This window comes from Petaurus breviceps, unplaced genomic scaffold, assembly GCF_028583685.1.
Source record: "Petaurus breviceps papuanus isolate PSGF00001 unplaced genomic scaffold, PetGlider_PUasm1.0 64, whole genome shotgun sequence".
NCBI lineage: Eukaryota > Metazoa > Chordata > Mammalia > Diprotodontia > Petauridae > Petaurus > Petaurus breviceps.
Window position 1 is genome coordinate 9,031,102 of NW_027186428.1, and position 23,613 is coordinate 9,054,714.

A 23,613-nucleotide genomic window follows, 5' to 3' on the forward strand; every position below is an offset into this window, starting at 1 on the left:
ACTTCCTGGAAACAGAGACAAACAAACATATAAGAAGGAGTCTTTGGTTTTTAATGTTCCTCTTTACCCTAACACAGTTTGCCAGGGCCTTTCCCCTGAAGCAAAGTATAAAGATCAAAGATCCATTAACCAGATAAAGGTTCAAATTCTTCTTTTGATGTTTACTTCTTATATGACCTGAGGTAAACCAAGTGGAAGGCCTCTGATTCTCATCTATAAATCTTAGATTAGATGAACTGAAGTTCAGTGGTGTGCTCCTTAAGTGTTTAAAAACCAGTTTTTGGGGGGGGTGTGTGTAGGAGAAACATACATACAATATATTTTTAAGTTTAATTTGCATGACCAAAATTTTCTCTAAAAATAAATAAACCCTTGATTTGTATCATTTCCTGATTTCTGAAGTGATATGAATGAAATTTATTTTGAAATTTGAAAATTATTCACAATGAAAATTTAATAATTGACTGAGAACAAGTAGGAGCCAATTCCAGTACACCCTTGCAATTACTTTCTTGATCTTAATTATACCCATCTTTAAAAAGGATATTTCTTATGTGCAGTATTCAGGCCTCATTTTTTCATTCAGTAGTTATTGATTAAATGCCTATAGCATGTGCCAGACGTTGTACTGGATACCAGGATTACAAAGACAAAAATGCAAAATGAAAGTCTCTTGCCTTAAAGGAGCTTGCAGTGTGTGTATGTATGTATGTATGTGTGTGTGTGTGTGTGTGTGTACGCAAGTTTTGGAAGATGTTCATAAATAACTAAATAGGAAAAATATATTTATCTACCATTAAGCAACCTGAGCTCTAGATTCAATCGATAGGACTGACTCCTAGGGATGCTTGGTCCCAAATAAAGGCCTTGAGATTTTTTTTTCCTGTGTCTTGCTTTTTATGTTCCCTGTCCTTGTCCCTCCTCCCACCATTTCCCTTGTCCCAGGGAACACTAAAGCTTAATTATGGCTCAGATCTAGAATCTCTTCAAAGAGATTATTAGCTTCTTTTTCAGTGTACAAAGTAGATCAGGAAGGAGACATTTATTTCCTCCATCATAAAAGAAAGGCTTAAAACACAAAAGACTCTTAGGAGTACTGTTCTGGGCTGGTTTGACTCAGGTCAGCCCCTGGATAGTTAAGGCTTCATATTGGAATAAAATGAGATATTCTGTAAATGATTGAACAGTTAACAAGAGGAGATTTACTTAGTGATAGCAGGAGAAGGATATAAAAGGTCTTGAGTTGATTCAGATGATCAAAGATTACTTGCTAGCAACTCTCATCTTGATCCATCAGTTAAACCTCTGACAACCCTCCACCCCCAGGTCCTCTTGGCCTCTTTTTACTCAAGAAATGAGGAAATGACTAACAATCTGAGCCCTTAGTACCCTGGGCAAACCAAGACTTGAAAAATGTCTCAAAACTTTTAAAGGAAAAAATAGTCTGTTCTGCACAAGCAGGGGAGTGGTTAAGATATTTTTCCTGCAACAGACACATTCTCAAAGACTTAAAACATGAAACTGTAATCAATAAGCTAGGGAGATTGAATGAGTGAGTGAATGTATGGATGAATGAAAAAAAATTTATTAAGCACTTATTATGTGCCAACTACTATGCTAAGTACTGGAGATAGAAATACAAGTAAGCAAGATAATCCCTGTCCCTCAAAGAGCCTGTGATTGTAATCTGTGAAGATAATATATATATGTTCTGTTTGAATGTAACTTGAGTCCCAAAGGTATGGGACTTGCTCTTTATTAATGGAGATCAGTGCCCCACACCTGCATGAAGGGTGGGCAGAGGAGAGCTTCAATCTCTTCACTCTCTGCAAGTTCTTTACTCTCTTTGTGGCTCTGCAATTGCTTTGTGTGCTTCTGGTTTTCAGCTTTGAAGGAAAAGATGGACAATGCCAACTCCATTTCAGGTTTCTAAAGAGAGAATAAGACTCTGGGAAGAAGCTGACATAAGAGGAGCTGGCAGTCCCCATCATGTCCCACTGCCCAGCTTACCTTAATAGGGCCTACAAGGAATTTGCCCTAGGGTCAAATCTGGGATTCTCTCTCTCTCTCTTTTTTTAGTTGAATTACATCATTCCTGAAGGGAGAACTCCTGCACTCTGTAATGTCTAGTATAGAGTCCACATATACCTCCTCTGATTTCTGTTTTGCTATTGACTTGGATAAATGCATTTCTTTGCTAATGTATGTTCATTGTGGAATAGGTATTTAGTGAGAAGGGTAGGTTAAGCCTTGGATATAAAACTTGGGGTTTTTCTTTCCTTATTAATGAAAAGAGTTTAGAAGTTTAGCTTGAACCTGAAAAAATCACATTCCCTAGAGTCTAGGGCTTCTTAAACTTTTTCCACTCTGGACTCCTTCGAATGCTTCTTAAACTGTGGGTCACAACCCAATATGGGATCGGTAAGACTAATACTATTTAAGCAGAGTGATGTAATTTTAGTCTGCTATGCCCTCTCTCTGAGGAGAGCAGAAGAGACAAGCTTCTGACTCCAACCCCCTGCTTCACCTCTTGGCAAGAATTCCCTTGGAGAAAGACTGGGGGGAGAAAGGGCTAGAGATGTCTATTTTCACAATGACACCCCACCCCAATGCTACATTTAAGGGACAGTCTTGCTACAAAAATATGTGTGTATATATATGTATGAAGTGTTGATATCATTTCCTTGTCTATGGTTCCCTTAAGCATGATAAAGTTTTTCTATTTTGTTTTTTTGTGGGGGCAATTTGGGGTTAAGTGACTTGCCCAAGATCACATGGCTAGTTTTGTGTTAAGTGTCTGAGGCCGGATTTGAACTCAGGTCCTCCTGACTCCAGGGCTGGTGCTCTATTCACTGTGCCACCTAGCACTCCCAAGCATTTCACTTCGAAATTGGGAACTTTTTCAACACCTAGCTTATACCTTTGATTAATTGATTCAATAAAGGTGCCTAGAAATTGTGCTTATTTTATATCTTTGACTGATTAATTCAACAACAAAGAGGCATGCTTACCTGATAATGGTATCTAGGCATCAAGTGTCTTGTTAAGTTAAATTAATTGGGGTTAGATGTATGAAAAACTCTTCTTATAATTGAGTTCTTTTAACTTCATTCTGTTTTGATTTTTTTTTTTCAGGGAGTCAACTACTTGGGGTTTGCCACTTTCTGTTTTAAGTTACTTATTCTCCTTTCAGTATTTTCCTATCAAATTCTCATGTCATTTATAATTTCCTTTTTAATCTCTTGCTTCATTTTTTCCAGTCATTCTTATGGTCCTTATGTTCATGCCCTTTTTCCCTCTGAGACTCTGCTTGAACTTGTGGTTTTACTTCTTTGGCTTTTCTTAAACCATATGATTTCTTCATTTTGTTCAGTGTTTTCTTCTCTTTATTCATCTATTCAACCCCAGGTCTTGGTTTGGGATTTCATGTTTGAGCCAGTCTTTTATAACATTCTTGAATGGGTCAAGCAGGACCTTTTTGGTCCTATCTCCTCTGTAGTCTGAATGCCACTGCCACTGCTGATCCAGATGAAGTGGCTTCACCTTCTTCCTCCATCCATGGCTTCTATCTCAGTCTCCTGGTGGTTCACTTTGGGTTTTGACCTTGAGCCAGACTGTCTTCTTTTCTTTGCAATTCTCCCAGTAGAGAGTTGGTTCTGTGGCTCTGACAAGCCCCTGTAGGCTTGTCACACTGGCTTCAGATTTTCTGCACACATCCCCCGTCATTGGTGCCCAGGCTCTGAATTGACCTTGTCTCCTGTGGTGTCTCCAGTTCTCTGAAGAGTGTAATTCTAGTCCTCTCTCCACTTCTTTTCTGAGAGGTGAAAAGGGTTGGGATCTTTTGTTCTGTCTCATTGGAGCTCCTGCTGGCTTGCTACCCCTGGGTTTAGAGATTCTGCCTGGCTTCAGGTCCATCTATGTGAGCTTAGACTAGCTTAGCTCATCTACATAGCTGGGCTTCTGGGTCATTTAATACATGAATTCATACTGTCTTCCATGGTATAGTTCCTTTCCCTGTCTCTAGCAACTCTAGATTCATTTGCCAGGCTGGCTTTGCTAATACCATATGTCTCTCCTCCCCAATCAGCTTCTGGTCATCTTTTTGGATGGAACAACCTATTTCCATTTATTTTCAGTTTTCTTTAATATTGGTCCTTCTGATGTTCTTTTCAGATATTTTCTGGGGTTTATGTAGGAAAACTGGGCTTCTCTATAACCATCTTTATCAGAAGTCTGCAACCTCTTCTTTTGAACCTGAAATAAAAGAAGAAAGAGTGCTGGATGATTTTGAAATGATTTGGTATGTAGAGTGGGGGAGAGTTAAGAGAGAAGTAATATGGTGGAGTAATCCAGAGTAGGGACTTTGAAAGGGATGAATGGCAATAGTCAAGGTGCAAGGGTAGAGGATGTTAAAAGATGAACTAGTTAACTATAAGGTTGAGATTTTTAGGAAAGAAAAGTAAGATCAAAGCAGGTGTGATGACCTGTGAAAGCAGGGTAGATGGAGTGACTAGAGATTATGATAAGGATGGGGAAAAGATGTGGAAGGAGCAAAGAACAGGAAGAGGTGGAAGGATAGCTAGAGAAATTTCAGAATTAGGAACTGCAGGGATAAAAATATGTCTGAGCAATGATGAGATCAAGGGGATTCTATTTCTGTTTGCAGCCATGATGGTGTGAAGGTTCACATGATAATGAACTGGGAACCAGGGTAATTTGACATATAAGTTGATAAGGAGAGGATCGGGGAGAAGAAGCCTGTAAGACAAGTATGCTCTCAGACCCCAGCCTCCCAAAGGCAAAGCTATGTCTCCTTTAAACTAAATTCTCTGAAAGCAGAGCCACATCTTCCCCTCAAAGACAGATGGATATTGAAACCTACCAAAGGCTTATGGCTGAGAGCTTGGATTCCCTTATGAAGTTGGCTGAAAAGCTTTTAAAAAAATACATACACACAGCCATACCATAATAGAATGGACTGACATGAGGTAATGATCTACTCATCACTGGAGATGTCCAAACAGAGCCAGGGAGCCTGTGAAGGAAATTCCTCTCCTGGAGGGAGGGAAGAATAAGGACCTTTGAGTTCCCTAGATCTGAGAATCTTGTGTCCTGTGATCATGTTGGTAGGAAACCACGCCTGGTTTTTCTTCCCACCCTCTTGAGTCAGGCAGGCTTTCTTTAGGGGGTGGTTAAGTAAAGGAACCAAGCCTGGCAAGGATGGGGGTGGGGAGAACAGAGAGGGAACCCTGGGGATGGAGAAGCAGAAAATAGGCCCTGGGAACTATTGAGGACGCTGTTTAATAATGACTCAGAAATGCCCCTGGGGAAAGGGGAAAAGGGAAAAATGAAAAGTATGAAGGGGGAAACTGAAAGGAGGGGGCAAAGTGGGGAGGGACAGATCACACTGGAGGTCAGTTTTGTAGGGAGACTGCTTTCAGCTTCCCTTTCCAGACCAGTTACTTCCCTGCAGGCCTGTTTCAAAGTTTCCATTCTGTGAACTCCCTTTGCTGGTATCAGATAGGATGGAATCGGAGAGCTCCCAACCTACCCAGGGCCACGGTCAAGACCTGCAGTCTTCTCTTCTTCTATGAGTCTTTCCAAAACAGAGTAGAGATTCAGGGATAGCTCTAGAGGAAGGGAGGGGAGGTATACAAATGGCATGAATAGGTTGATATAAAAGGACTTGGAAGTGATATGTTCAGGGAAACATGTATTACATATGTATAGGAGTGGTTGACCTCTTCCAGGACCCTATTGGGGCTTTCTTTTACAACTTCTGTTTTTTTAAGTCACAGTCAGGCGTGGAAGAGAGTAACAAAACATATGGTGAAAAAGCATCCCTCACCCAGGCATTGGTGAAACAGTTACAGTCACAGATTGAGGGTGGGGTGAGGATGCAGTTTAGAGAGCATGAGGAGATGATGATGGTGACACCAACAAAATTACATAATATACACAGACCTAAAAGTCTGAGGGTTTTTTTTTTAACTTTCCTTTTAGATCTACCACACGGTTTCTTTACTTTGCCTACCACCTTTGGATCTTGGGACTCGAGAGATGATAGACAAAGTTGGACTTTGTCCTGAAATATGTCTTTTTGTGTCAGGGTCAGTACCAGTATGTGGGAGGAATTGGGTAGTCTGTAGCTATGGTTACAGAAACAACATTGACAAACACTGATGGAAGGGAGGAGCAGCAGCAGCTCTGAATTGTGCAGAGTCACTCGGGACTCTTTTCCCCCTGCTGCAGGCTGGGGAGGAGGACAAAGTCCAAGTCCAAACTGAGGGTGGGACAGCTGGACTAGGCTTATGGTTGTCATCTAAATCTCAGTTCTTTCTAGCATAGTTGGAAGGAATTTTAGAAATCATCAATCTAATTACTTCAATTTTATTTTATTTTGGTCTGGTCCTATGGCAGATGCAAGACAACTAGCACTTAAATAACTATGTGTGGAAAGATGAATAAATACCATACAACTAGTGTCTCCTAAACTCCAAATCTGGCATTTTTTTTTCATATTGCCTGTAGGGATAAGAAGTGCAAGTTTTAATCACTAGCAAATAAGGTCCAATAATAGAGTCCACTTAAACACTTCTTGGCCAAGATCTCTATTTATTTCCCACCTCATGGCCCTATCTTCAGGAGGCTGGGTTCTCATGCTGCTCTCACTTCTCCCTTTCCTAGGGTGACTTGAACTTTAGTTCTACTCTCTTGTTCCTTCCCTACTCCCTGTCACCTCCCTCACCATGTCCCCAGGAATCACTCCTGGTCAAATTTCTCTATTCCTTTCACTGTCCTTTTACTCCTGTCTGGGTTCCTAGTTTCCCCTTAGCTCTAATCTTCTTTGGAACCTAAAGTCAAAGACTCTCCTGCTACAGGAGAGACTCCTGGTTTCCTCACTACTAAATTTACTCTTTAGAATTGTTGTGATATTTGATGAGGTAGACAGAGTGTTCGAAGCAGATGGGGCAGGCAGGATGTCCCCGTGGTGGACTTAACTGTGTGCTTTCACAAAGCACCTCCCAACTACTTGACATTCCAGAACATCGCTCCTCTCCCCCCCAGTCTAGTTCTCCTTGCTCATCTGTATAACAAAACCATCTCTGGCCTACCTAATATCCCAGGCATTCCAGAGCCATGTTTGCCCCTTCTCCCCTTCTCATATTCCCCCTTCCCCCATCCTATCGAATTGTATATAGACCAGATACCTAACCTAATTGCTCATCTCCCATGTGCATCAAGGCCCACTGGATGTGTTACCCCAATAAATAAAAGCCTTCTTTAACTTGAAGATAGCCTGAGTATTTTCAGGACAGACCCTGTGACCTACATATCTATTCCTTGTCATTTTGGTAAACCCCAACATTTTTGGGTGCCATGAAATCCTACAATATTGATATTGTGAGACAATAACACTTCTTCCTTCCTTTTTATAGTTGATAGAAACTTATTGTTATGTTTTGTAATAAATATTTTTCTATTCTTGAACTACAGTGACCCTTCACCAAAGTCTATCTTTGATTCATTACTGTGGTGGGAATAAAACCATCAGTTCTTTGATGGCTATGGCAGCTTTGAAAGTACACGCTCTTTAAGATACAAGCAGCAAGCTCCCATTTCATTGTCCTTTTAAGGTTTACAAAGTGTTTTCTTAAACAATATCCCTATGAAGAAGACAATTTTACCATTTTAGAGAGGGAAAATTAAGACCTAGTTATTATCACAATAATTACCTAACATTTACCTGGCAATTTAAAGTTTGCAAAGCTTTTTTCTTTCTCATTTTAGCCTTGCAACAACCCTGGGAGGTAGATGATATTATTATCCCCATTTTATAGATGAGGAAACAGAGTCAGAGGTTAAGTGACCTGTTTGAGATCACACAGTTAATATTGTCTGAGGCAGAATTTTAACTTAGGTCTTCCTGACTCTAGGTTCAGTGCTCTGTCATCATCAACAGGCATTTATTAAGTGCTTGCTATGTGCCAGTGATGCGGTTTGGGGGCAGGGGTAGTTTGAGAGGTTCAGGGACCCTCTGAGGACCAGAGAATTGGGTAGGGTCATCTGGAATGAATTCACGGACTCAAGCATACTTTAAATCAAGGTTGGCAAAGATTTATGGTTATGCTATTACAGCGGGCAGAGCTCCTTAAGGAACTTGCGACCTTAGAGGGATATAGTTAAAATTTATACAGGAAAAGTAGTGGATTATTTAACAGATATGCTAAATAGGTGGTAACTTACAACCTTGGTTACTGGCATCATTCACTATTGGAAACCAGGGGATGAGGTTTCTTAAGGGTGCATTTTTGGTCTGTTATGTCTGTAATAAGATAGCTTTGAGAGTGGATGTCTATAGCTTGACCTCTGGATTGAATATGATAACTTTGGAAATCAATACATGATAATTCTGTGGTTATAAAATAGTCCTGTTTTTACAAAAGATTTTTTTCAGAGGTCAGCCTATTCACATAATGGGGAAAGATAGTTTGTTTCACTGGGCACACTTATGAGTAATTGTGGGGAAAAAGTAGTTTGTCTTACTGGGGCCCACTCATGAGTTGTTGCTAGGCATAGTGTCCTTGGGCTGGGGAAAAAACTGTCAGGAAAAGTATTTTGAAGCTAAGGAGAAATGTGACCTTGGAACTGAGGTCCAAGCACAAGCACCCAAGCACCCCATCACCAGGGGAGGTAAAGTGGTGCAGTGGATAGAGTGCTAGGCCTGAAATCAGGAAGACTCATCTTTGTGCTGTGAGAAATGATTATTAATAACCATTTCTTGGGGAGATTCTGAGACCTTCCCTTTTTCCTAAATTCCTTAAAAAATTCCCTTTTCTTGAAGGACATTACATATAATGGGACTGCATTAACTCTCCAGATCTTAGTCAGACCCCTTTCAATCTTGCAAGGAATTTGGTCTAGGGTGGGGGCCCGTTTGTGTTCTGCTCAGGTGTGGGTTGAGTATACATTCTTTGAATTGACAGCTGTAGCTATGAGTGGTCTGATATCTCAATATCTATATTTAAGAGATACTTAGGCCTTCATTTTAATATAGACCATTTCCAGTCACCTTAACTAATGAGATTTTATTGCTGTTTGATGTTCTAAGACAAAGCTTCTTAAACTGTGGATACTGAAAAATTTGGCAACAGTAAAAGGTTTCTGAACTTGTAATGACCAAAAATCAATTCAAAATTAAATAAATGAAGCTGAGGTATTTCTGGCAGCACAACTTCTCTGCAGCCTTGGTTCTGAACACACAATATTCATACTTTGCACTGCACATGTGGCAATGCCATGCAATGCCAACAAACACTGCCAGAAACACCTTGGCTCAGATTTGAGATTATTGTATGTTATAAATTGCAGTGTTCTTTGCTGTACATACAAAGTTATCTGCTTTTACAGAAATATAATAGTTTAATTACAGAAAATAAAGATTTTTTTTATATTTTGCTACCACCATTCCTCAGCATGTAAGTATCAAATGAGCATATCTTTGGATTGGATTGTGTTAGAATGCTTGATTTTTTAGATTGCTGTTATCTCCTTCTTTTACAGAAATGTATTTAATTGCAGCAAGACAAAAGCCCTTTAATAATATTTCTCCACCATCACTGCTATATGCGTATGTAAGTGTGAACATCAATTGTAAAAATTAAGCACAAACAAATGTAATTTCATAAACTAAAGCTAGTATTTATTTGAGAAATGATAAGCAATATATATTTATATTTTAGGACAAAAAATATTTTTTGGTTATGGATAAATGGCTCAGTTTAGACAGAAGAGGTAAAAATACGACAATGTGGCAGAGTCTTGGCTACTGTTGAGGTTTGGGGGGTCTAGGGGTGCTTGAGACCCCAAAATACCAACATATTGGGTTCTGCCAAATGAATTCGACTCAAACCTTCTCTTAGCCAAAGAAAAGCAAAGTTTATTAACGATTTGCCATAATGGGTAGACTCTTAAGGAGTATTTGTATTTGTGACACTTGTGTTGACAAGCAGGTCAGAACAGTCTGTGCTAGACTGAATCTCAGCACCTTCATGGAGACAAGATGGATCTTATATACAGAAAGATTGTGGGAAGGATCTAGGGGGTGTTCTAGAGGAGGGGTTTGGGGAAGGTCTTGAGGAGGAGTCTAAGGAGAACTGAGGTCAGACTCCAGGAATGAGATTAAGGGTGGAAAATAGCTGAAGGCTACTTGGAGATGACAGACAATGGAGGAGTAGGCTAGTTTAAGGGTAACAGATTTGGGTATAGATATTTTGATAGGATCAAGGGTGGGAAGTAGATGGATAATGGAGGGCTAGGCTGGGTTAAGAGTAACAGATTTGGGCCTAGCAATAATTAAGGCTTATGGCCTCAGGCAAATGCCTCATAAAGTAGGAAGAATCAATCAGAGTTCAAGGGGTTTCCCAGATCCTGTACCCCATCACTACTATTTTGTTGTACACCTAAATTGACAAGAAAAAGAAAATATGTCTAATCATTTTTGCAACGTGGATTTACTTCTAATAATGATGATGGTGTAGAAAAACCTTTTTGCTTAATTTGAATTGAAATTTTGGCTGCTGAGAGCATGAAACCAGACAAATTAAAATAACATCTTAATAGCAAGCATGTATAATGTTAAGGGAATTTGAAGATCTTCCTTGCCCCTTAATAGGCCCATGTGACCTGCTTTGAGCTTTCGCTCAGCCCACAGCTTTAGTCATATGGAGCCCATCATAGAAGGAGCTTGCTGAATGGGTAGAGCAGGAAGGGTGGAGTAGGAAGAGAGAATGAGGCAGAGCAGCTAGCACGAGTGGCAGAGAAAAGAATTTTTCCTAGGGAACCTGTTTGTGGGGAGGCCTAAGTGAAGGAAGGCTTGGAGAGGTCGGTGCAACCTGGATTGGTGATGTGTATAACTTCTTTGTTATGATAGTGAAATTAGCTTTCTGGTATCTGAATAAATATTGTGGTTTTGTCTTTGAGGAAGAGAGTGAGTTTGTTATATTTTGTGAATTTGCTCTGGAAATACATCTGGATATTCATAGCAGCAGCTATGGGTATCTCATTGGTGATACATTTGGCCTCATGAACAGGACTGCAAAATATAAAACCTCTACTTGGAGACAGGAAGACTCTAGGGAAAGAAATGGGTATCCCAGGATGAAAGGATTTACCTTATTCCTCCTTGACAAGAGAATGGGCTAAAAGCACAGGACTTTGTGAAAACTGGGAACCGAGGCTACAGAAGGGAGAACCCAGAGATTTAGAAAGATGTTTGCAAGGAATACCAATAGAACTGGGAAAAGAAATGGCCAGGGTGTGTAGAAGGGGATAGGCATTGTTAACAAGTTATCATATTGTATATAAAAGTAGAGACAAATTTTTGCAGGATTTTCCTGCAGCTGGTAAAGGAGTTAGCTGATTTGTATATGAATCTTTTTATGCTACAGTGTCAGAGCTTTCCATTAGAAGAGCAAGCTAGAAAATACAGGTAGTAGAAGAAAAGGCATCTGTGAATTCAGCTCAGAAAAAGGAGAAGAAGATTGACAAGTCCTTGCATGTGCAGGGCCTGATTGGAACCCAGACACCAGGAAGGAAGACAAGTGGGAGGAACAAATTTAAATGAGGAGGCTTCTAAGACTATGGGCACATGACCAATACTATAAAGGAAACAGGAGAAACAGGGGGGCCACATGGTGTTTAAGGTAGTAACTGAGGATTTTACTCTGCAGGAGGTCACAGATATTTTAAGTCAATCCACCCCCAAAACTGGAGAATCACAAGTATTTTGGATGGTGAGAATCAGTGATGAGGGGGCCAGAGGAGTATGGGTAGATAACATAGATTATCTGAAATGTCTAGGTATTAGAATCCTTTTGTAAAACAAACTTTTAGGGATTACTATACACAAGGAGATAACAATGGAACTAATTTGCTAATTTGCTAGCTTTAGCTGCAGAGGGATGAAATAAACAGTATCCCACTGACTCTATGAGGCCTAGTGGACACAGACACTAGTATTCACTTAGAGACTGTATGAAAAAGTTAAAGGAAGAGGTAATGAAAACTGTAATAATGGTCAGAGATGCTGAAGCTTATCACAGCACTCCTTTGATGGCTTCTCACAGAAATATAATAGTGAAGACGGCTCCTCCTGCTTATAAGCACCTAATCCTGACTCTGCTAATTGGGGAAGTAGGACACCCTCTTTTGGACCTGCTGAAAAAGATTTCACAGTTCAGTGACTTGGGGGAATGGAGAAAAGATAAATTTCCTCAAGAGAGAAGAGTAAATAGCAGCGGATTCAAAGTAAGAATAGATTGACAAGGAGAGAATTGTTTACTGCTTTATTAGGAGCGGGGACAGATTTTGGAAAAATAGATGGTATTCCACTAATGAACTATGTAAGATGTACCAAGAAAGGGGACTTAATATTAGACAGAATAGAGAAGTAAGAACTACCCCTACAAATCCTCCTGAATCATTGTACCCAAATTCTTTACATCTTCTGGAAGAACAGGAAATTGGCCACACCCCAGCTATTAAAGAAGTACACAGATGAGATTACAGACCTCATATCAGTTTAACCATATACTGGAAAAATGAATCAACTACTGTAACTGTTGCTTATTCAGGAGAAGATGATTACCAAATTTTGCCCATAACTCACATATTTTTACCACGAATAAGGCTATGATAGTGGGTTCATGGACTCCAGGAGCACGGCTGACATTATATTTACACTGCTTGTGGTTATTGCCACCTTATTTTTATTTTTTGGCTTTTGTTTGTTTGTTTAATCTGTTTGCTAGATTTGTCTCCCGCAGGCTTAGTGTCCTCCACTTGTAGACGAATGACAGCTTAAGCTGGATATCACCCTCTGTCCAAGGCCATGAGATGTCACCCCTGGATCCCTGAACCTGGCATCAACTAAGCTCTAGATACCAGCTAAAGAAGTGACCCTTTGAATGGGACCTTTTGAGGTAGGGACAGCTCTATGTCCAATCTCAGCAGGAAGTAGTTACAGAAGAAAAGACTTTTGTTCCTTACCCCAAGGGATTTTGGGTCCCATTCATTGAGGGGGGAATGATGGGGTGCTTGTATTCAATCCCTCACCATAAGATATTATTTTATGTCTTTATTTTGTGTTATCCCTGTTATACTGGTGTGAAGTTATGTTGATACCAGTTATCCCTAAACTCCCTCTGACCTATTTTAATGGATACAAAAGATCTTGGGACTGAATGTAATTTTTGTTTGTTTGTTTGTTTTTTGCTTTTTGGAGGGCAGTTGGGGTTAAGTGACTTGCCCAAGGTCACATGGCTAGTAAGTGTGTCAAGTGTCTGAGGCTGGATTTGAACTCAGGTCCTTCTGACTCCAGGGCCAGTACTCTATTCCCTGCACCACCTAGCTGCCCCTGAATGTAATGTTAAGGGAATTTGAAGATCTTTCTTGCCCCTTAATAGGTCCATGTGACCTCCTTTGAGCTTTGGCCCAGTCCACAACTTGAGTCACCTGAAGTCCATGGTGGGAGGAACTTGCCAAATGGGTGGAGCAGGAAGAGAGAGTGAGGCAGAGCTGAGGTAGAACAGCTAGCATGAGTGAGAGAGGGAGGAATTTTGCCCAGGGGAGCTTATTTGAGAGAATGCCTCGGCAGCCTCTCCTCCATTTAGTCCTCCTCATACCCGGGGCGGTGTGCCCCATGGGACTCAGTTTCCTGCCAGAGCCCTGTCCCCGGACTCCACCACCCTGTCAGGGCTCTTCTCCCTCTGACAGATTGCTCCACCCCCGGGATCTGACCAGCCCCGTCCTTTCATGGTGTACGTCCCATTTTCCACCAGTGATTTGTACAATTGGAAACAGAAGAATCTGTCTTTTTCAGACAAGCCCCAGGGCCTTATTAGCTTATTAGGAACTGTCTTATTTACCCACCAGCCTACCTGGGTCGACTGCCAACAGTTGCTCCAGGAGCTCTTCACCAGTGAGGAACGGAGCAGGATGTTGGCAGAAGCCAAAAAGGGGGTCATGGGTCCAGATGGCCGTCCAACCACAGACCCAGCCCAACTGGAGCATGTCCCTCCTGAAACACGCCCTAATTGGGACCCCAACATGGACACTCGCTCACACACCTAGGTGGCACCCGACTTTATGAACTACTGTCAAGATTCTTTTACGCCTCGGGAATGAAAAGAGTCACTGAAAACATTGCAAAAAGGTGCCTTCCTTGTGCCAAAGTCAACGTGGGGAAAACACCAACTGTCCCGGCCCTTCGTCCTCGGTGACTGGCACCTGGAGAACATTGGGAAGTTGACTTCACTGATATGGAAAGCCAAGTCAGGGGATACAGGTTTCTGCTGGTATTTTCTAGACACCTTTTCAGGCTGGGTTGAGGCATTCCCTGTCAAAACAGAGGCAGCACTAGTGGTGGCAAAGAAACTGTGGACAGAAATCATCCCCCGTTTTGGCCTGCCCCTCTCTATCGGCTCAGATAATGGCCCAGCTTTTGTCTCTCAAGTAACTCAGTCCCTCTCTAAGGCTCTGGAATACCAGTGGTGTCTTCATTGTGCCTACCGGCCCCAAAGCTCCACACAGGTAGAAAGGATGAATAGGACCTTGAAGGAGCACATTCCTTTCCTTTTTTTTTTTTAAAAAAAGCAATTGGGGTTAAGTAACTTGCTCAAGGTTACACGGCCAGTTATTTCTGGGTGTGGTGCTAAGTATCTGAACCCGGATTTGATCCCAGGCCATCCTGACTCTGGGGCCGGTGCTCTTACTCGCTGAGCCACCTGGACATCCCCGAAGGAGCACATTTCTAAGCTCCAAACTGAAACTGGCAAAACCTGGGTGAGCCTTTTTCCTTTTGCCCTACTGCATGCAAGGTGCACCTCCAACCCCACCTTACTCTCTCCATTCCCTTTTTTGAGATTCTGTTTGGTACCCCACCTCCTATTGTACTTCAGGTGGCAGATGCTCTTATGTATGATTGCTAATGATTCCCTTCTCAAGTCCCTCCAGGCTCTTCGAGACGTCCAGGACGCAGTCCTTGCGGTGTACCAGGCCACTACTCAGTCATCTCCCCGGGATCCCGTGCATCTGGTGAACATCAGAGATTGGGTGCTCACCTGCAAGCTCCCCCGTGGCTCCTCGTTTGAGTCCTATTGGACTGGCCTTCACCAGGTTATATTGTCTAACCCATCTGCTGTTAAGGTGGCCGGAAGAAAGGCCTGGATCCACTGTTCACACATCAAGGTGATGGCTCCTCCTGATCCACCAGACCTGTGGGTAACAGAGCCAGCCAGTGACTTACAACTAAAGATTAAGAGACTGTCCTGATGCTCCTGCTCCTGGCATTCCTGCCTTTGGTTGGTTCCAACCCCTATGCTCCCACCTTGTACTCTTGGACTCTTAGTAGGACAATTGATGGGACTCTGATTGCAAAGAATGAGACTTATGGGCAGCCCACCCTCTCCTTTGATCTCTGTGCCCTGCTTGGCCCCATGTTCATGTTGTTTCCCTATACAGGGCTCGGCTTAAATTCTACGTGGGGTTCTACTGATCATGAAATCCAGAATTGGACACTTACTGGTGCCGGCCTTCTTGCCTGCTGCAACCTTGGCTCGCCTAAGCTCATGCTAGGGGATGTGCAGGGACAAGCCTGGTGTATTAAATCTAGTGGCTATGCCCTCCAGCAGTCACAGGGACCTCTGCATCTTGGTGGTTGAGGTTACCATGGACCAGGGATCCTCTCAGAATATTTTTCTGGTCCCCAAAAACACTTGGTTTGCCTGTACCCTGGGCCTGACTGCTTGTATGCAGGAACACCTTTTTTTCTGGCAGCATCCCTGAACTCTGTATTTTAGTTCATGTCCTTCCTCAGGTATACCTTTACTCAGAAGACGGGGCTCGAGAGCATTTTGGGCTGCAAGCCCGTTACAAAAGAGCTGCCCCCATTTTAGTCCCTATCCTAGTTGGCCTTGGTATAGCAGGATCAGCAGTGGTGGGTACCACAGGCCTAGTGCAAGGGAACAGTCATTTTGAGGCCCTCAGCTCCCAGATCGACAAGGACATCCGAGACTTGGAGAACCAGATCTCCTATCTGGAGACCACGCTAGATTCCCTGACCGAAGTGGTCTTCCAAAATCGAAGTTGGTCGCTCCAAAATCCAAAAACCTCCTATTTCTTAAACAAGGGGGCCTTTGTATGGCCCTTGGGGAGACTTGTTGCTTTTACGCCAACCATTCCGGGGTGCTCCGGGAATCTCTGGCTGCTGTGCACCAACGTTTGGCCGACAGACAGGCTCGCCGCCAACAGTTCACGTCTTGGTACCAGTCCCTTTTGAATTGGTCCCCTTGGTTCATGTCCCTTGTAACCTCCCTTATAGGATCACTTGCTCTGTTACTACTGGGGTTGTTACTGTCCCCATGTCTTATAAATTGTCCACTACGTTAGAAAAAGGATCCAAGCTGGTAAGCTGTTTGTTCTCTGCACTCCCTATGTCCCCCTGGACTCAGTTGAGTCCGAGCTTTAACTATGGCCAAGAAAAGGGGGGAGTGAAGCGTCCACCAGAAATAATAGGCACCAAATAACCACCCCCCCCCAGTCACAACCTGCAAGAAGGGTCCCCACCAGGGTCCCTGAAAACCACCTGTTAGGCCACCATCTGCGTTGCCAGAAACATCACATCCTTGAACCCCAGATACAGATCTGTTTGTACCCAAGGCTTTGCTAGAAACGGCACCACACCTTGTTGGCTTTCATGCTCTGCTTAATCCCCTACCTCCGTGTGGTATCACCTGTCTTGAACTGCAAATTTTATTGTTAGCCACATTTCGTTGTCAACCAAATTTTGTTGTTAACAACATTTCGTTCTCTGTAAAAACTTGCTCTGCAGAAGGCTCGGGGCTGTCTTCCCTAAGTCTTATACTTGGGAGGCTGTTAATGGCCGGTTAATAAACACTCCTATCAACCTGTAATTGGCATTGCTGTCCTGTTATTGTTCGGTTGTCCCCTTTGATGGTATATTTGAACATGAAACTCCTATTATCACCACAGGACTGGGAGGGGCTAAAACATCAGCCAGACAAGTCAAACTAATGACAGAAATTGGACAACTGGGGCAACTAAGTGGTGCCTTGAATAGAGCACCGTCCCTGGAATCAGGAGGACCTGAGTTCAAATGTGATCTCAGACACTTAACACTTACTAGCCATGTGACCTTGGGCAAGTCACTTAACCTCAATTGCCCTGCCCTCCCCCCTCTAAAAAGCAAAAAAAAAAAAAAAAAGAAAAAAAGAAATTGGACAATTACTTAAGAAAGAATATACTGTGGCAATTGTATCAATTTCTGAATACATCATTGGAATAGATATATTGAGAGATATGACTCTGAATTTACCTGAGGGGAGATACCAATTTTCAGTAAGGAAGATAGGAATGAATACAGTTTTAGTGGGAAATAGAAAAATGGATCCAATCACTTTACCTGAACCTTCTGAAGTAGTTACTTTAAAACAGTATCATGTGCCAGGTAGGCAAGATGAAATTACTAATATTATAAAGGACTATGTTGATTCCCTAAACCACTTGATGGAATAATCCTGTCTGGCCAGCAAAAAAGTCAGATGGGATGTGGAGAATGACAGTGGATTATATATAGACAACTGAATGAGGTTACCCCATCCTTGTATGGTTGCTGTTCTAGATACTGTTATGTTAATAGGATCCAAAAATATGATTTTGTACATAGTTATTGATTTAGTCAGTGCTCTCTTTACCATCCCAATAGATTCTAAACAATGGGATCAGTTTGCTTTCACTTGGCAGGGCAGACAATATACTTTTACCCATTTGCCACAAGGCTATCTGCATAGCCCCAGTATTTGTCATAGGATTGTGGCTGAACATTTGGATGAATTAGTGCTATCTGGTGTACAACTTACCTCCTACATATATGATATTATGATACAGGGAAAAAATGTAAAAGAAGTGGAGAAGAATTTGATGCTTTTAATTGAGTATATGAAAAGCAAAGAGTGGGAAATTAACTGTGCAGATATTCAAGGACCAGCTCAAACCATAAAATTTTGGGGTATAGAATGTAATAAAGGGCTGTGAAAGATTCTCCCTCAAGCCCAACAAAAGATTTAGGATTTTCCTATCCCTACCAATAAGAAAGAGATCCAAAAGTTTATAGGATTATTTGGATATTGGAGGCATATTCCAATGACTCCATATTCCAATTGGAGACACATTCCACATCTGGGACAGATTTTGAAGCCTTTATATAAAGTTACTCAGAAGAAATATGAATTTGATTGGGACTTGAGCAGAGTAAACCTTTTGAAGAAGCCACGGCTGCTACACAATTGGCCCTAGGTTTATGGCCTGTGCAAAATGTCCCAGTGGAATTACAAGTGACTGTACAGGATGAATATACAAATTGGAGTTTATGGAAAAGCAACAAAGCTGAAATGTACCCTTAGGATTTTGGTATAGGAAATTCCCTTCATCTGGAGTTCAATATACTTCTTTTGAAAAGTAGTTGTTAGCTGCTTTGGTAGAGACTGAACATACACTTTTACTCACTGCATGATTCATTGGGAGGCACTCGTAGTCAAAAAAAAAAAATACCACCAGAGTTAGATGTTGTGCTTCCCAATACTATCAAAAGCATTAGCTTCATTAAAAGCAGTGACCTTAACAGTCATTTGTTTTCAAATCTTTGGAAAGATGTGGACTCCGATTTTAAAAACTTATTACTCCATGGATAGATAAGGTGTTTCTCAAGAGGTCAAAGTTTAAACAGATTATTGAAATTGAAAGATAAAGTCATATTTTTGACTGAGCAGAAATCTGATTTTGTTAATTTTTTCATAATGACTGATGGCTTTCAGAATTGTATTATTTGTTGGATATTTTAAAAAACCTCAATGATTTGAACATGTCACTTCAAAGAAAAAATTGTAACATTTATGTTAAAGATAAAAAGTTAACATATGGAAGAACAGGGTATAAAAGGATTCTTAGAAAAATGTTGATAGCTACAAATGACTTTATAATTGAAAATAATCTTCCCAAAGATTTAGTTGTAAGAATTATAATTGATCATCTGAAGCCTGGAGACAGTTTCGGAAATACTACCCTTCAAATTTTGATTCTAAAAAACTAAGCTGGGTTCATAAACCACACACAGTTGAAATTAAAAACATCAATCATCTGCTACTAAAAGTTAAAGAAGAATTTGCTGAATTATTAAGAGACATAGGTTTAAAAATTGAGTTTCCTAAAAAGTTCCTAAGTGAATTTTGGTTTGGGATTAGGATAGAATTTCCAGCAATTTCTGAAATGGCCTTAAACATATTTCTGCCGGTTTTTTGTACTACATATTTATGAAAAGTGATGTTCTCAGCATCGACGATTATAAAATCAAAATATCGATCAGCTCTGAAAAATTTCAGATGCTCTATTTAATTCTTTATGTAAAAATAAACAAGCATATCCATCTCATTAGTATGCAAATTTGCTTTCGTCTTTAATGGCAAAATTATATGTATACCAAAGAATTATTTTAAAATATTCTTTATGATTTATTATCGGTAAACGTTTGATTTGTATATCTATTTTATATACCCCAATGGAGTAAAAAATTCTGCAAAAAACGGTACCAAGTAGAAAAAGATACTAGAGCAAGTCACTTAAACCCTCTTGGCTTCACTCTCATCATTGGTGAAATGAGTTGGACTGGATGGATCTCGAAGGTAATGTCTAGTTTTAAATCTATGCTCCTATGATTCTATTAACAGCAATGGACTAAGGATAAGGAGATTTGTATTGGGGGAAGGGAGATTTAGAAAGGGAAATGCTGCCGCAGGGTTGGGTGGGGCGCGGTCAGCACAGCCTGGTGGGGGAAGGGTGGAGGCGGGGAAGTTAGTACCGGAGGGCGTGGGGCCTGGGAGCTAGAGAAAAGAAAGGACCTAGCGAAGCCGTGCCCATTCTCATCCAAGTTCCTTACCGAGCTTTTTCGTTTCTCGCCTGCCAACATGCCCAAGTGTCCCAAGTGCCAGAAGGAAGTTTATTTTGGTGAGTAAATCCGAACCCCACATTTACCCAGTCCCATATCCTGACCCTTGACCCTCCTTCCCTCCTTCCCCGCAGTTCCTCTTACTTTCGCAGCATCCTAGAAGCTGCGGGATCCTGGATCCTAGAACGGACCCTGACCCTAGATACTGCTTCCCGCTATCCCGCCCGAGAGCTTTGGGGCGATCCCTTTCCCCAATCTCTAGGAGTCACCGTCCGCACCCATCCTGGCCACCATCTCCCATAGGATACGGACCCTACCTTTTCTCGGACTGCGGGCATTTTGCTGGGGCTCCTGAGAGTTCTGGACCATTCCCAGGGACTCAGATTCGGACCTGGACACTGTCAGCAGCAGCACACGTGGCTCCACGCCCTTTCTCGGCCCGGGGAGCCTGCCCGGAGCAAACCTCTGCTCGCGTCCGGCCTTTGACCCTCACGCTCTCCTGTCCAGCGCCACAAAAGAACTTCCCGTTTTCCTTCTCCATTTAACCTGCCTCCTCCCTAGTTGACAGGTGGCCATGTCAGAGCTTTCCCTCGAGCATGTCAGGGTTTCTACCCCGCTCCGGCTTCAACTCCATGGCAAGGCTTCGTCAGCTCTGGGCTTTGAGAACCTCCACCCCCTGCTTCCGTCTCCCTATCCTTCTACCTCCCATCCTCTTTACCCCTTCCAACCGCCAGATCTTCTCTCCAAACCCGAATCCTGAGCAGAGGTGGGGATTGAAACAGTCTGGGAACCTGGTGTGATAAATAGAGGCGGAAATACCTTTAACTTCTCGGGGAGGCTTCTCTGAGGAAAGGGAAGTTAGAGATCTGGGTGCAGCAGTTGAGCATTAGCCTGAGTGAGCTGCATGATACCTGTGTGACAGTGTGTGCATGTGCATGTGCATATGTGTGTGCCTTTATCTACATATGCCATGTAATCTTTAGATCCAACGCCTAGAGTTGGAAGGGACCTTACACACTTTGTGTTATTGTGAGTGAACAAGTGTCTATGTGAATGGAAGTGTCTGCTGGTATATTACAGATAGCCTCACTGCAGCTTGTTATGTGATCCACTTGTTCCCATACTGGAACTTTGTTTGGAGACTGCTATTAAGGTTCCCCTAACAGGTATGGGAAGGTCCCCTCTCAGTGCCACATCTATCCCTGCTCTCTGAATCTGGTATTCCCTTTTCTAGGACACTGAGACCTCTGGAGCTTTCTACAAAGTAGTATATCCCTCCGTCCATCTTTTTCTCTTCTCTTTACCACCCACCAATCTCAGTGGCCACGTGGATAGATGAAATTGGGTGTTGAGGACCAAGGCAGAAGGATGGAAACCAATCAGGCTAGTCAGAAGAATTCCTCCCCACTCGAGTCCCATCTAGGAGACCTGGTCGGGGAGGATGTAGGTAAAGATATGATGAACCAGGGCCCTATTATCTGTTGCAGGAGAAGATGCTTCCTCTTTGGCTTCTGTCTCTGTCTGTTGGGTTTCTCTCTCTGCATCTCCTGCAATCTTTGTCATTTCCTGTGTCTCCAGGTTCCACCTATCTGTTTTGTTTTTTTTTTAGTCATTCGTTGTGTTTCTTTGCCTGTCTCAGTTTATTTCAATTCTGTTATTCTGACTTTGTATCTCACTCTCCCTGGCATTATTTTCTCCTTTCCATAGTGTATTCAACTTTCCTGCAAACTCTTTGGGCTTGGACTAGAATTCCTAGTTAGAGAGGCAGAGAGTGGAGCCTATTTGAAAACAAAATGGAAACAGTGAATGAGAGCAATCCCCAGACCCTTTGCCAAAGAAGAGGCAAGCCAGAATTGGAATCTGTGCCCTACCCACTGTGTACTAAGTAGAAACAGATAGACAGGAAACAGGGAACTTGGTTCTCAGTCAATCTGATGTCTGCTCCCATCTCTCTCTATTTTCATTGTGTCCACTGTGTGTCCCTCCTCCCTTTCTCCATGGGCTTTTCCCTTTCCTAACAAAGTTAGCTTTTCCTCTTAGACCTGGGATTGATCTTTTTGCTTCACTCACAGTCCTATTGCTATACAGGACTCTAAATCATCCTTCCCTCCTCTCCCCTATTCACTGTTTACAGGAGGGAGGCAGCCTCTTTTAGGATCCTAAAGCTAAAAAGCTCAGGGCATCCCTGGGCTCTGCCAGAGAAGGCACAGGGAAGGAGGGAGGTCAAAGCAGGAGAGTGACCTGGTGCGACATGAATTTGGAAGATTACTTGGACAGAATACATAGGGCAGACTGAAGGTTTGGAATTGATTATTCACTAATAGTGAGACAAAGATACTATAGGCTATGAGTTCTGAAGAATGGATGGTAAGACAGAGATAGGGAAGTTGAGAGGGGCAGGTTTTGGGGGTAAATTGATTTGGAACATAATGAATTTGAAGAGCTAGTGGAATATCCAGTTGGTGATGATTTGGATAATTTATCTACTTTGCCACCATGTGCATATATCCTCATTCTCCCATCAAAGGAAATGAAGAGAGGGTTCTGCAGGTCTGAGGGTAGGAAGAGGGACCATCTCTAAAAAGCTTTGAGAACTGCAGAGATCAGAGTGAATGAGAAAGCCTTTACATATATATATATATACACATATGGGGTCACTCTTCTTGTGTCTTCCCAGCTGAACGGGTGACATCCTTGGGGAAGGACTGGCATCGCCCCTGCCTGAAGTGTGAAAAATGTGGAAAGACACTGACATCAGGAGGCCATGCAGAGGTGAGGAAGCCCCAGGGCATAGAGAGAATGTGAGGGGACTCAGAGGTCAGGAAGCCATGGGTGGGTAAAAATACCATGGCCTTAGCCTCAAAGTTACACTCTAAGAGGTCATCCTTAATATCAATTTTCCACTTTCTTGTTTGTCTGCAGCATGAAGGGAAGCCCTATTGTAACCATCCTTGCTATGCAGCCATGTTTGGGCCCAAAGGTGAGATACTTTATGTTGCCTTCTGACTATACTCACCACAATGTCTCCATCTTCTATATGGTCTTATTCCCCTGCCCAACTTGCTTCCTCTCATCTTTTCTTCCCTAAAACATCCTCCAACCCATAATTTCTGATTTTTCCTCCTTCAGGCTTTGGAAGAGGAGGCGCTGAAAGTCATACCTTCAAATAAACCCAGGTAACAGCTGTTTGTGACAAGTTTGCCCAAGTAAATGGGCAATATGCAAATAAGATACAAGTTAATTCTAGGTCTTTTCAGCATGCCCTTTACCATTACTTCTGACACTAATCCTTAGAGGGCCTAGTTTAGAGGACAAACTGGGGCCTTGAAAGCTGTTTGGGGTGAACTAAGGGTTTATATCTGTTTAGATGCTGGGTTTAGAGAGGGTGGGTTTGGGCAGGTCAGATTTGATACCCCAGGTTTAGGGATTTCAGATTTCAGGGCAAACCTCAATGCTGTCTCTGTCTCTTTCTTTACAGGTACTGGGAAGCTGCCTCTTCATCCGTGCTGCTTCCCTTGAATCTATGGGCAAATGTCAGCTGGACTTGACCTCTTGTAATCAGTCATGTCTCCAATAAACCTTAAACACACTGA

General features: G+C 42.2%; 1 protein-coding gene and 1 long non-coding RNA gene across 3 annotated transcripts in view; one reads left to right on the top strand and one right to left on the bottom strand.

Annotated features, from left to right (window-relative positions):
- Positions 1-23,613, top strand: part of CRIP1 (cysteine rich protein 1) — a 311,632-nt gene extending 288,019 nt beyond the window's left edge. Inside the window, exons 2-6 of one of the 2 annotated variants that reach the window (XM_069103888.1) lie at positions 19,929-20,079; positions 22,698-22,792; positions 22,943-23,000; positions 23,150-23,196; positions 23,499-23,613. In XM_069103888.1, coding sequence (XP_068959989.1) covers positions 20,040-20,079; positions 22,698-22,792; positions 22,943-23,000; positions 23,150-23,190 — 234 coding nt within the window. In that variant the 5' untranslated portion in view covers positions 19,929-20,039 and the 3' untranslated portion in view covers positions 23,191-23,196; positions 23,499-23,613. The remainder of the gene's footprint in view (positions 1-19,928; positions 20,080-22,697; positions 22,793-22,942; positions 23,001-23,149; positions 23,197-23,498) is intronic. The other variant, XM_069103889.1, reaches the window with a different exon arrangement.
- On the bottom strand, positions 380-20,864 carry LOC138173792 (uncharacterized). Its single transcript, XR_011171532.1, has 3 exons — positions 20,338-20,864; positions 15,123-15,276; positions 380-4,254 (listed from the first exon to the last, which is right to left on the bottom strand). It is a non-coding gene; the product is annotated as an uncharacterized lncRNA (long non-coding RNA).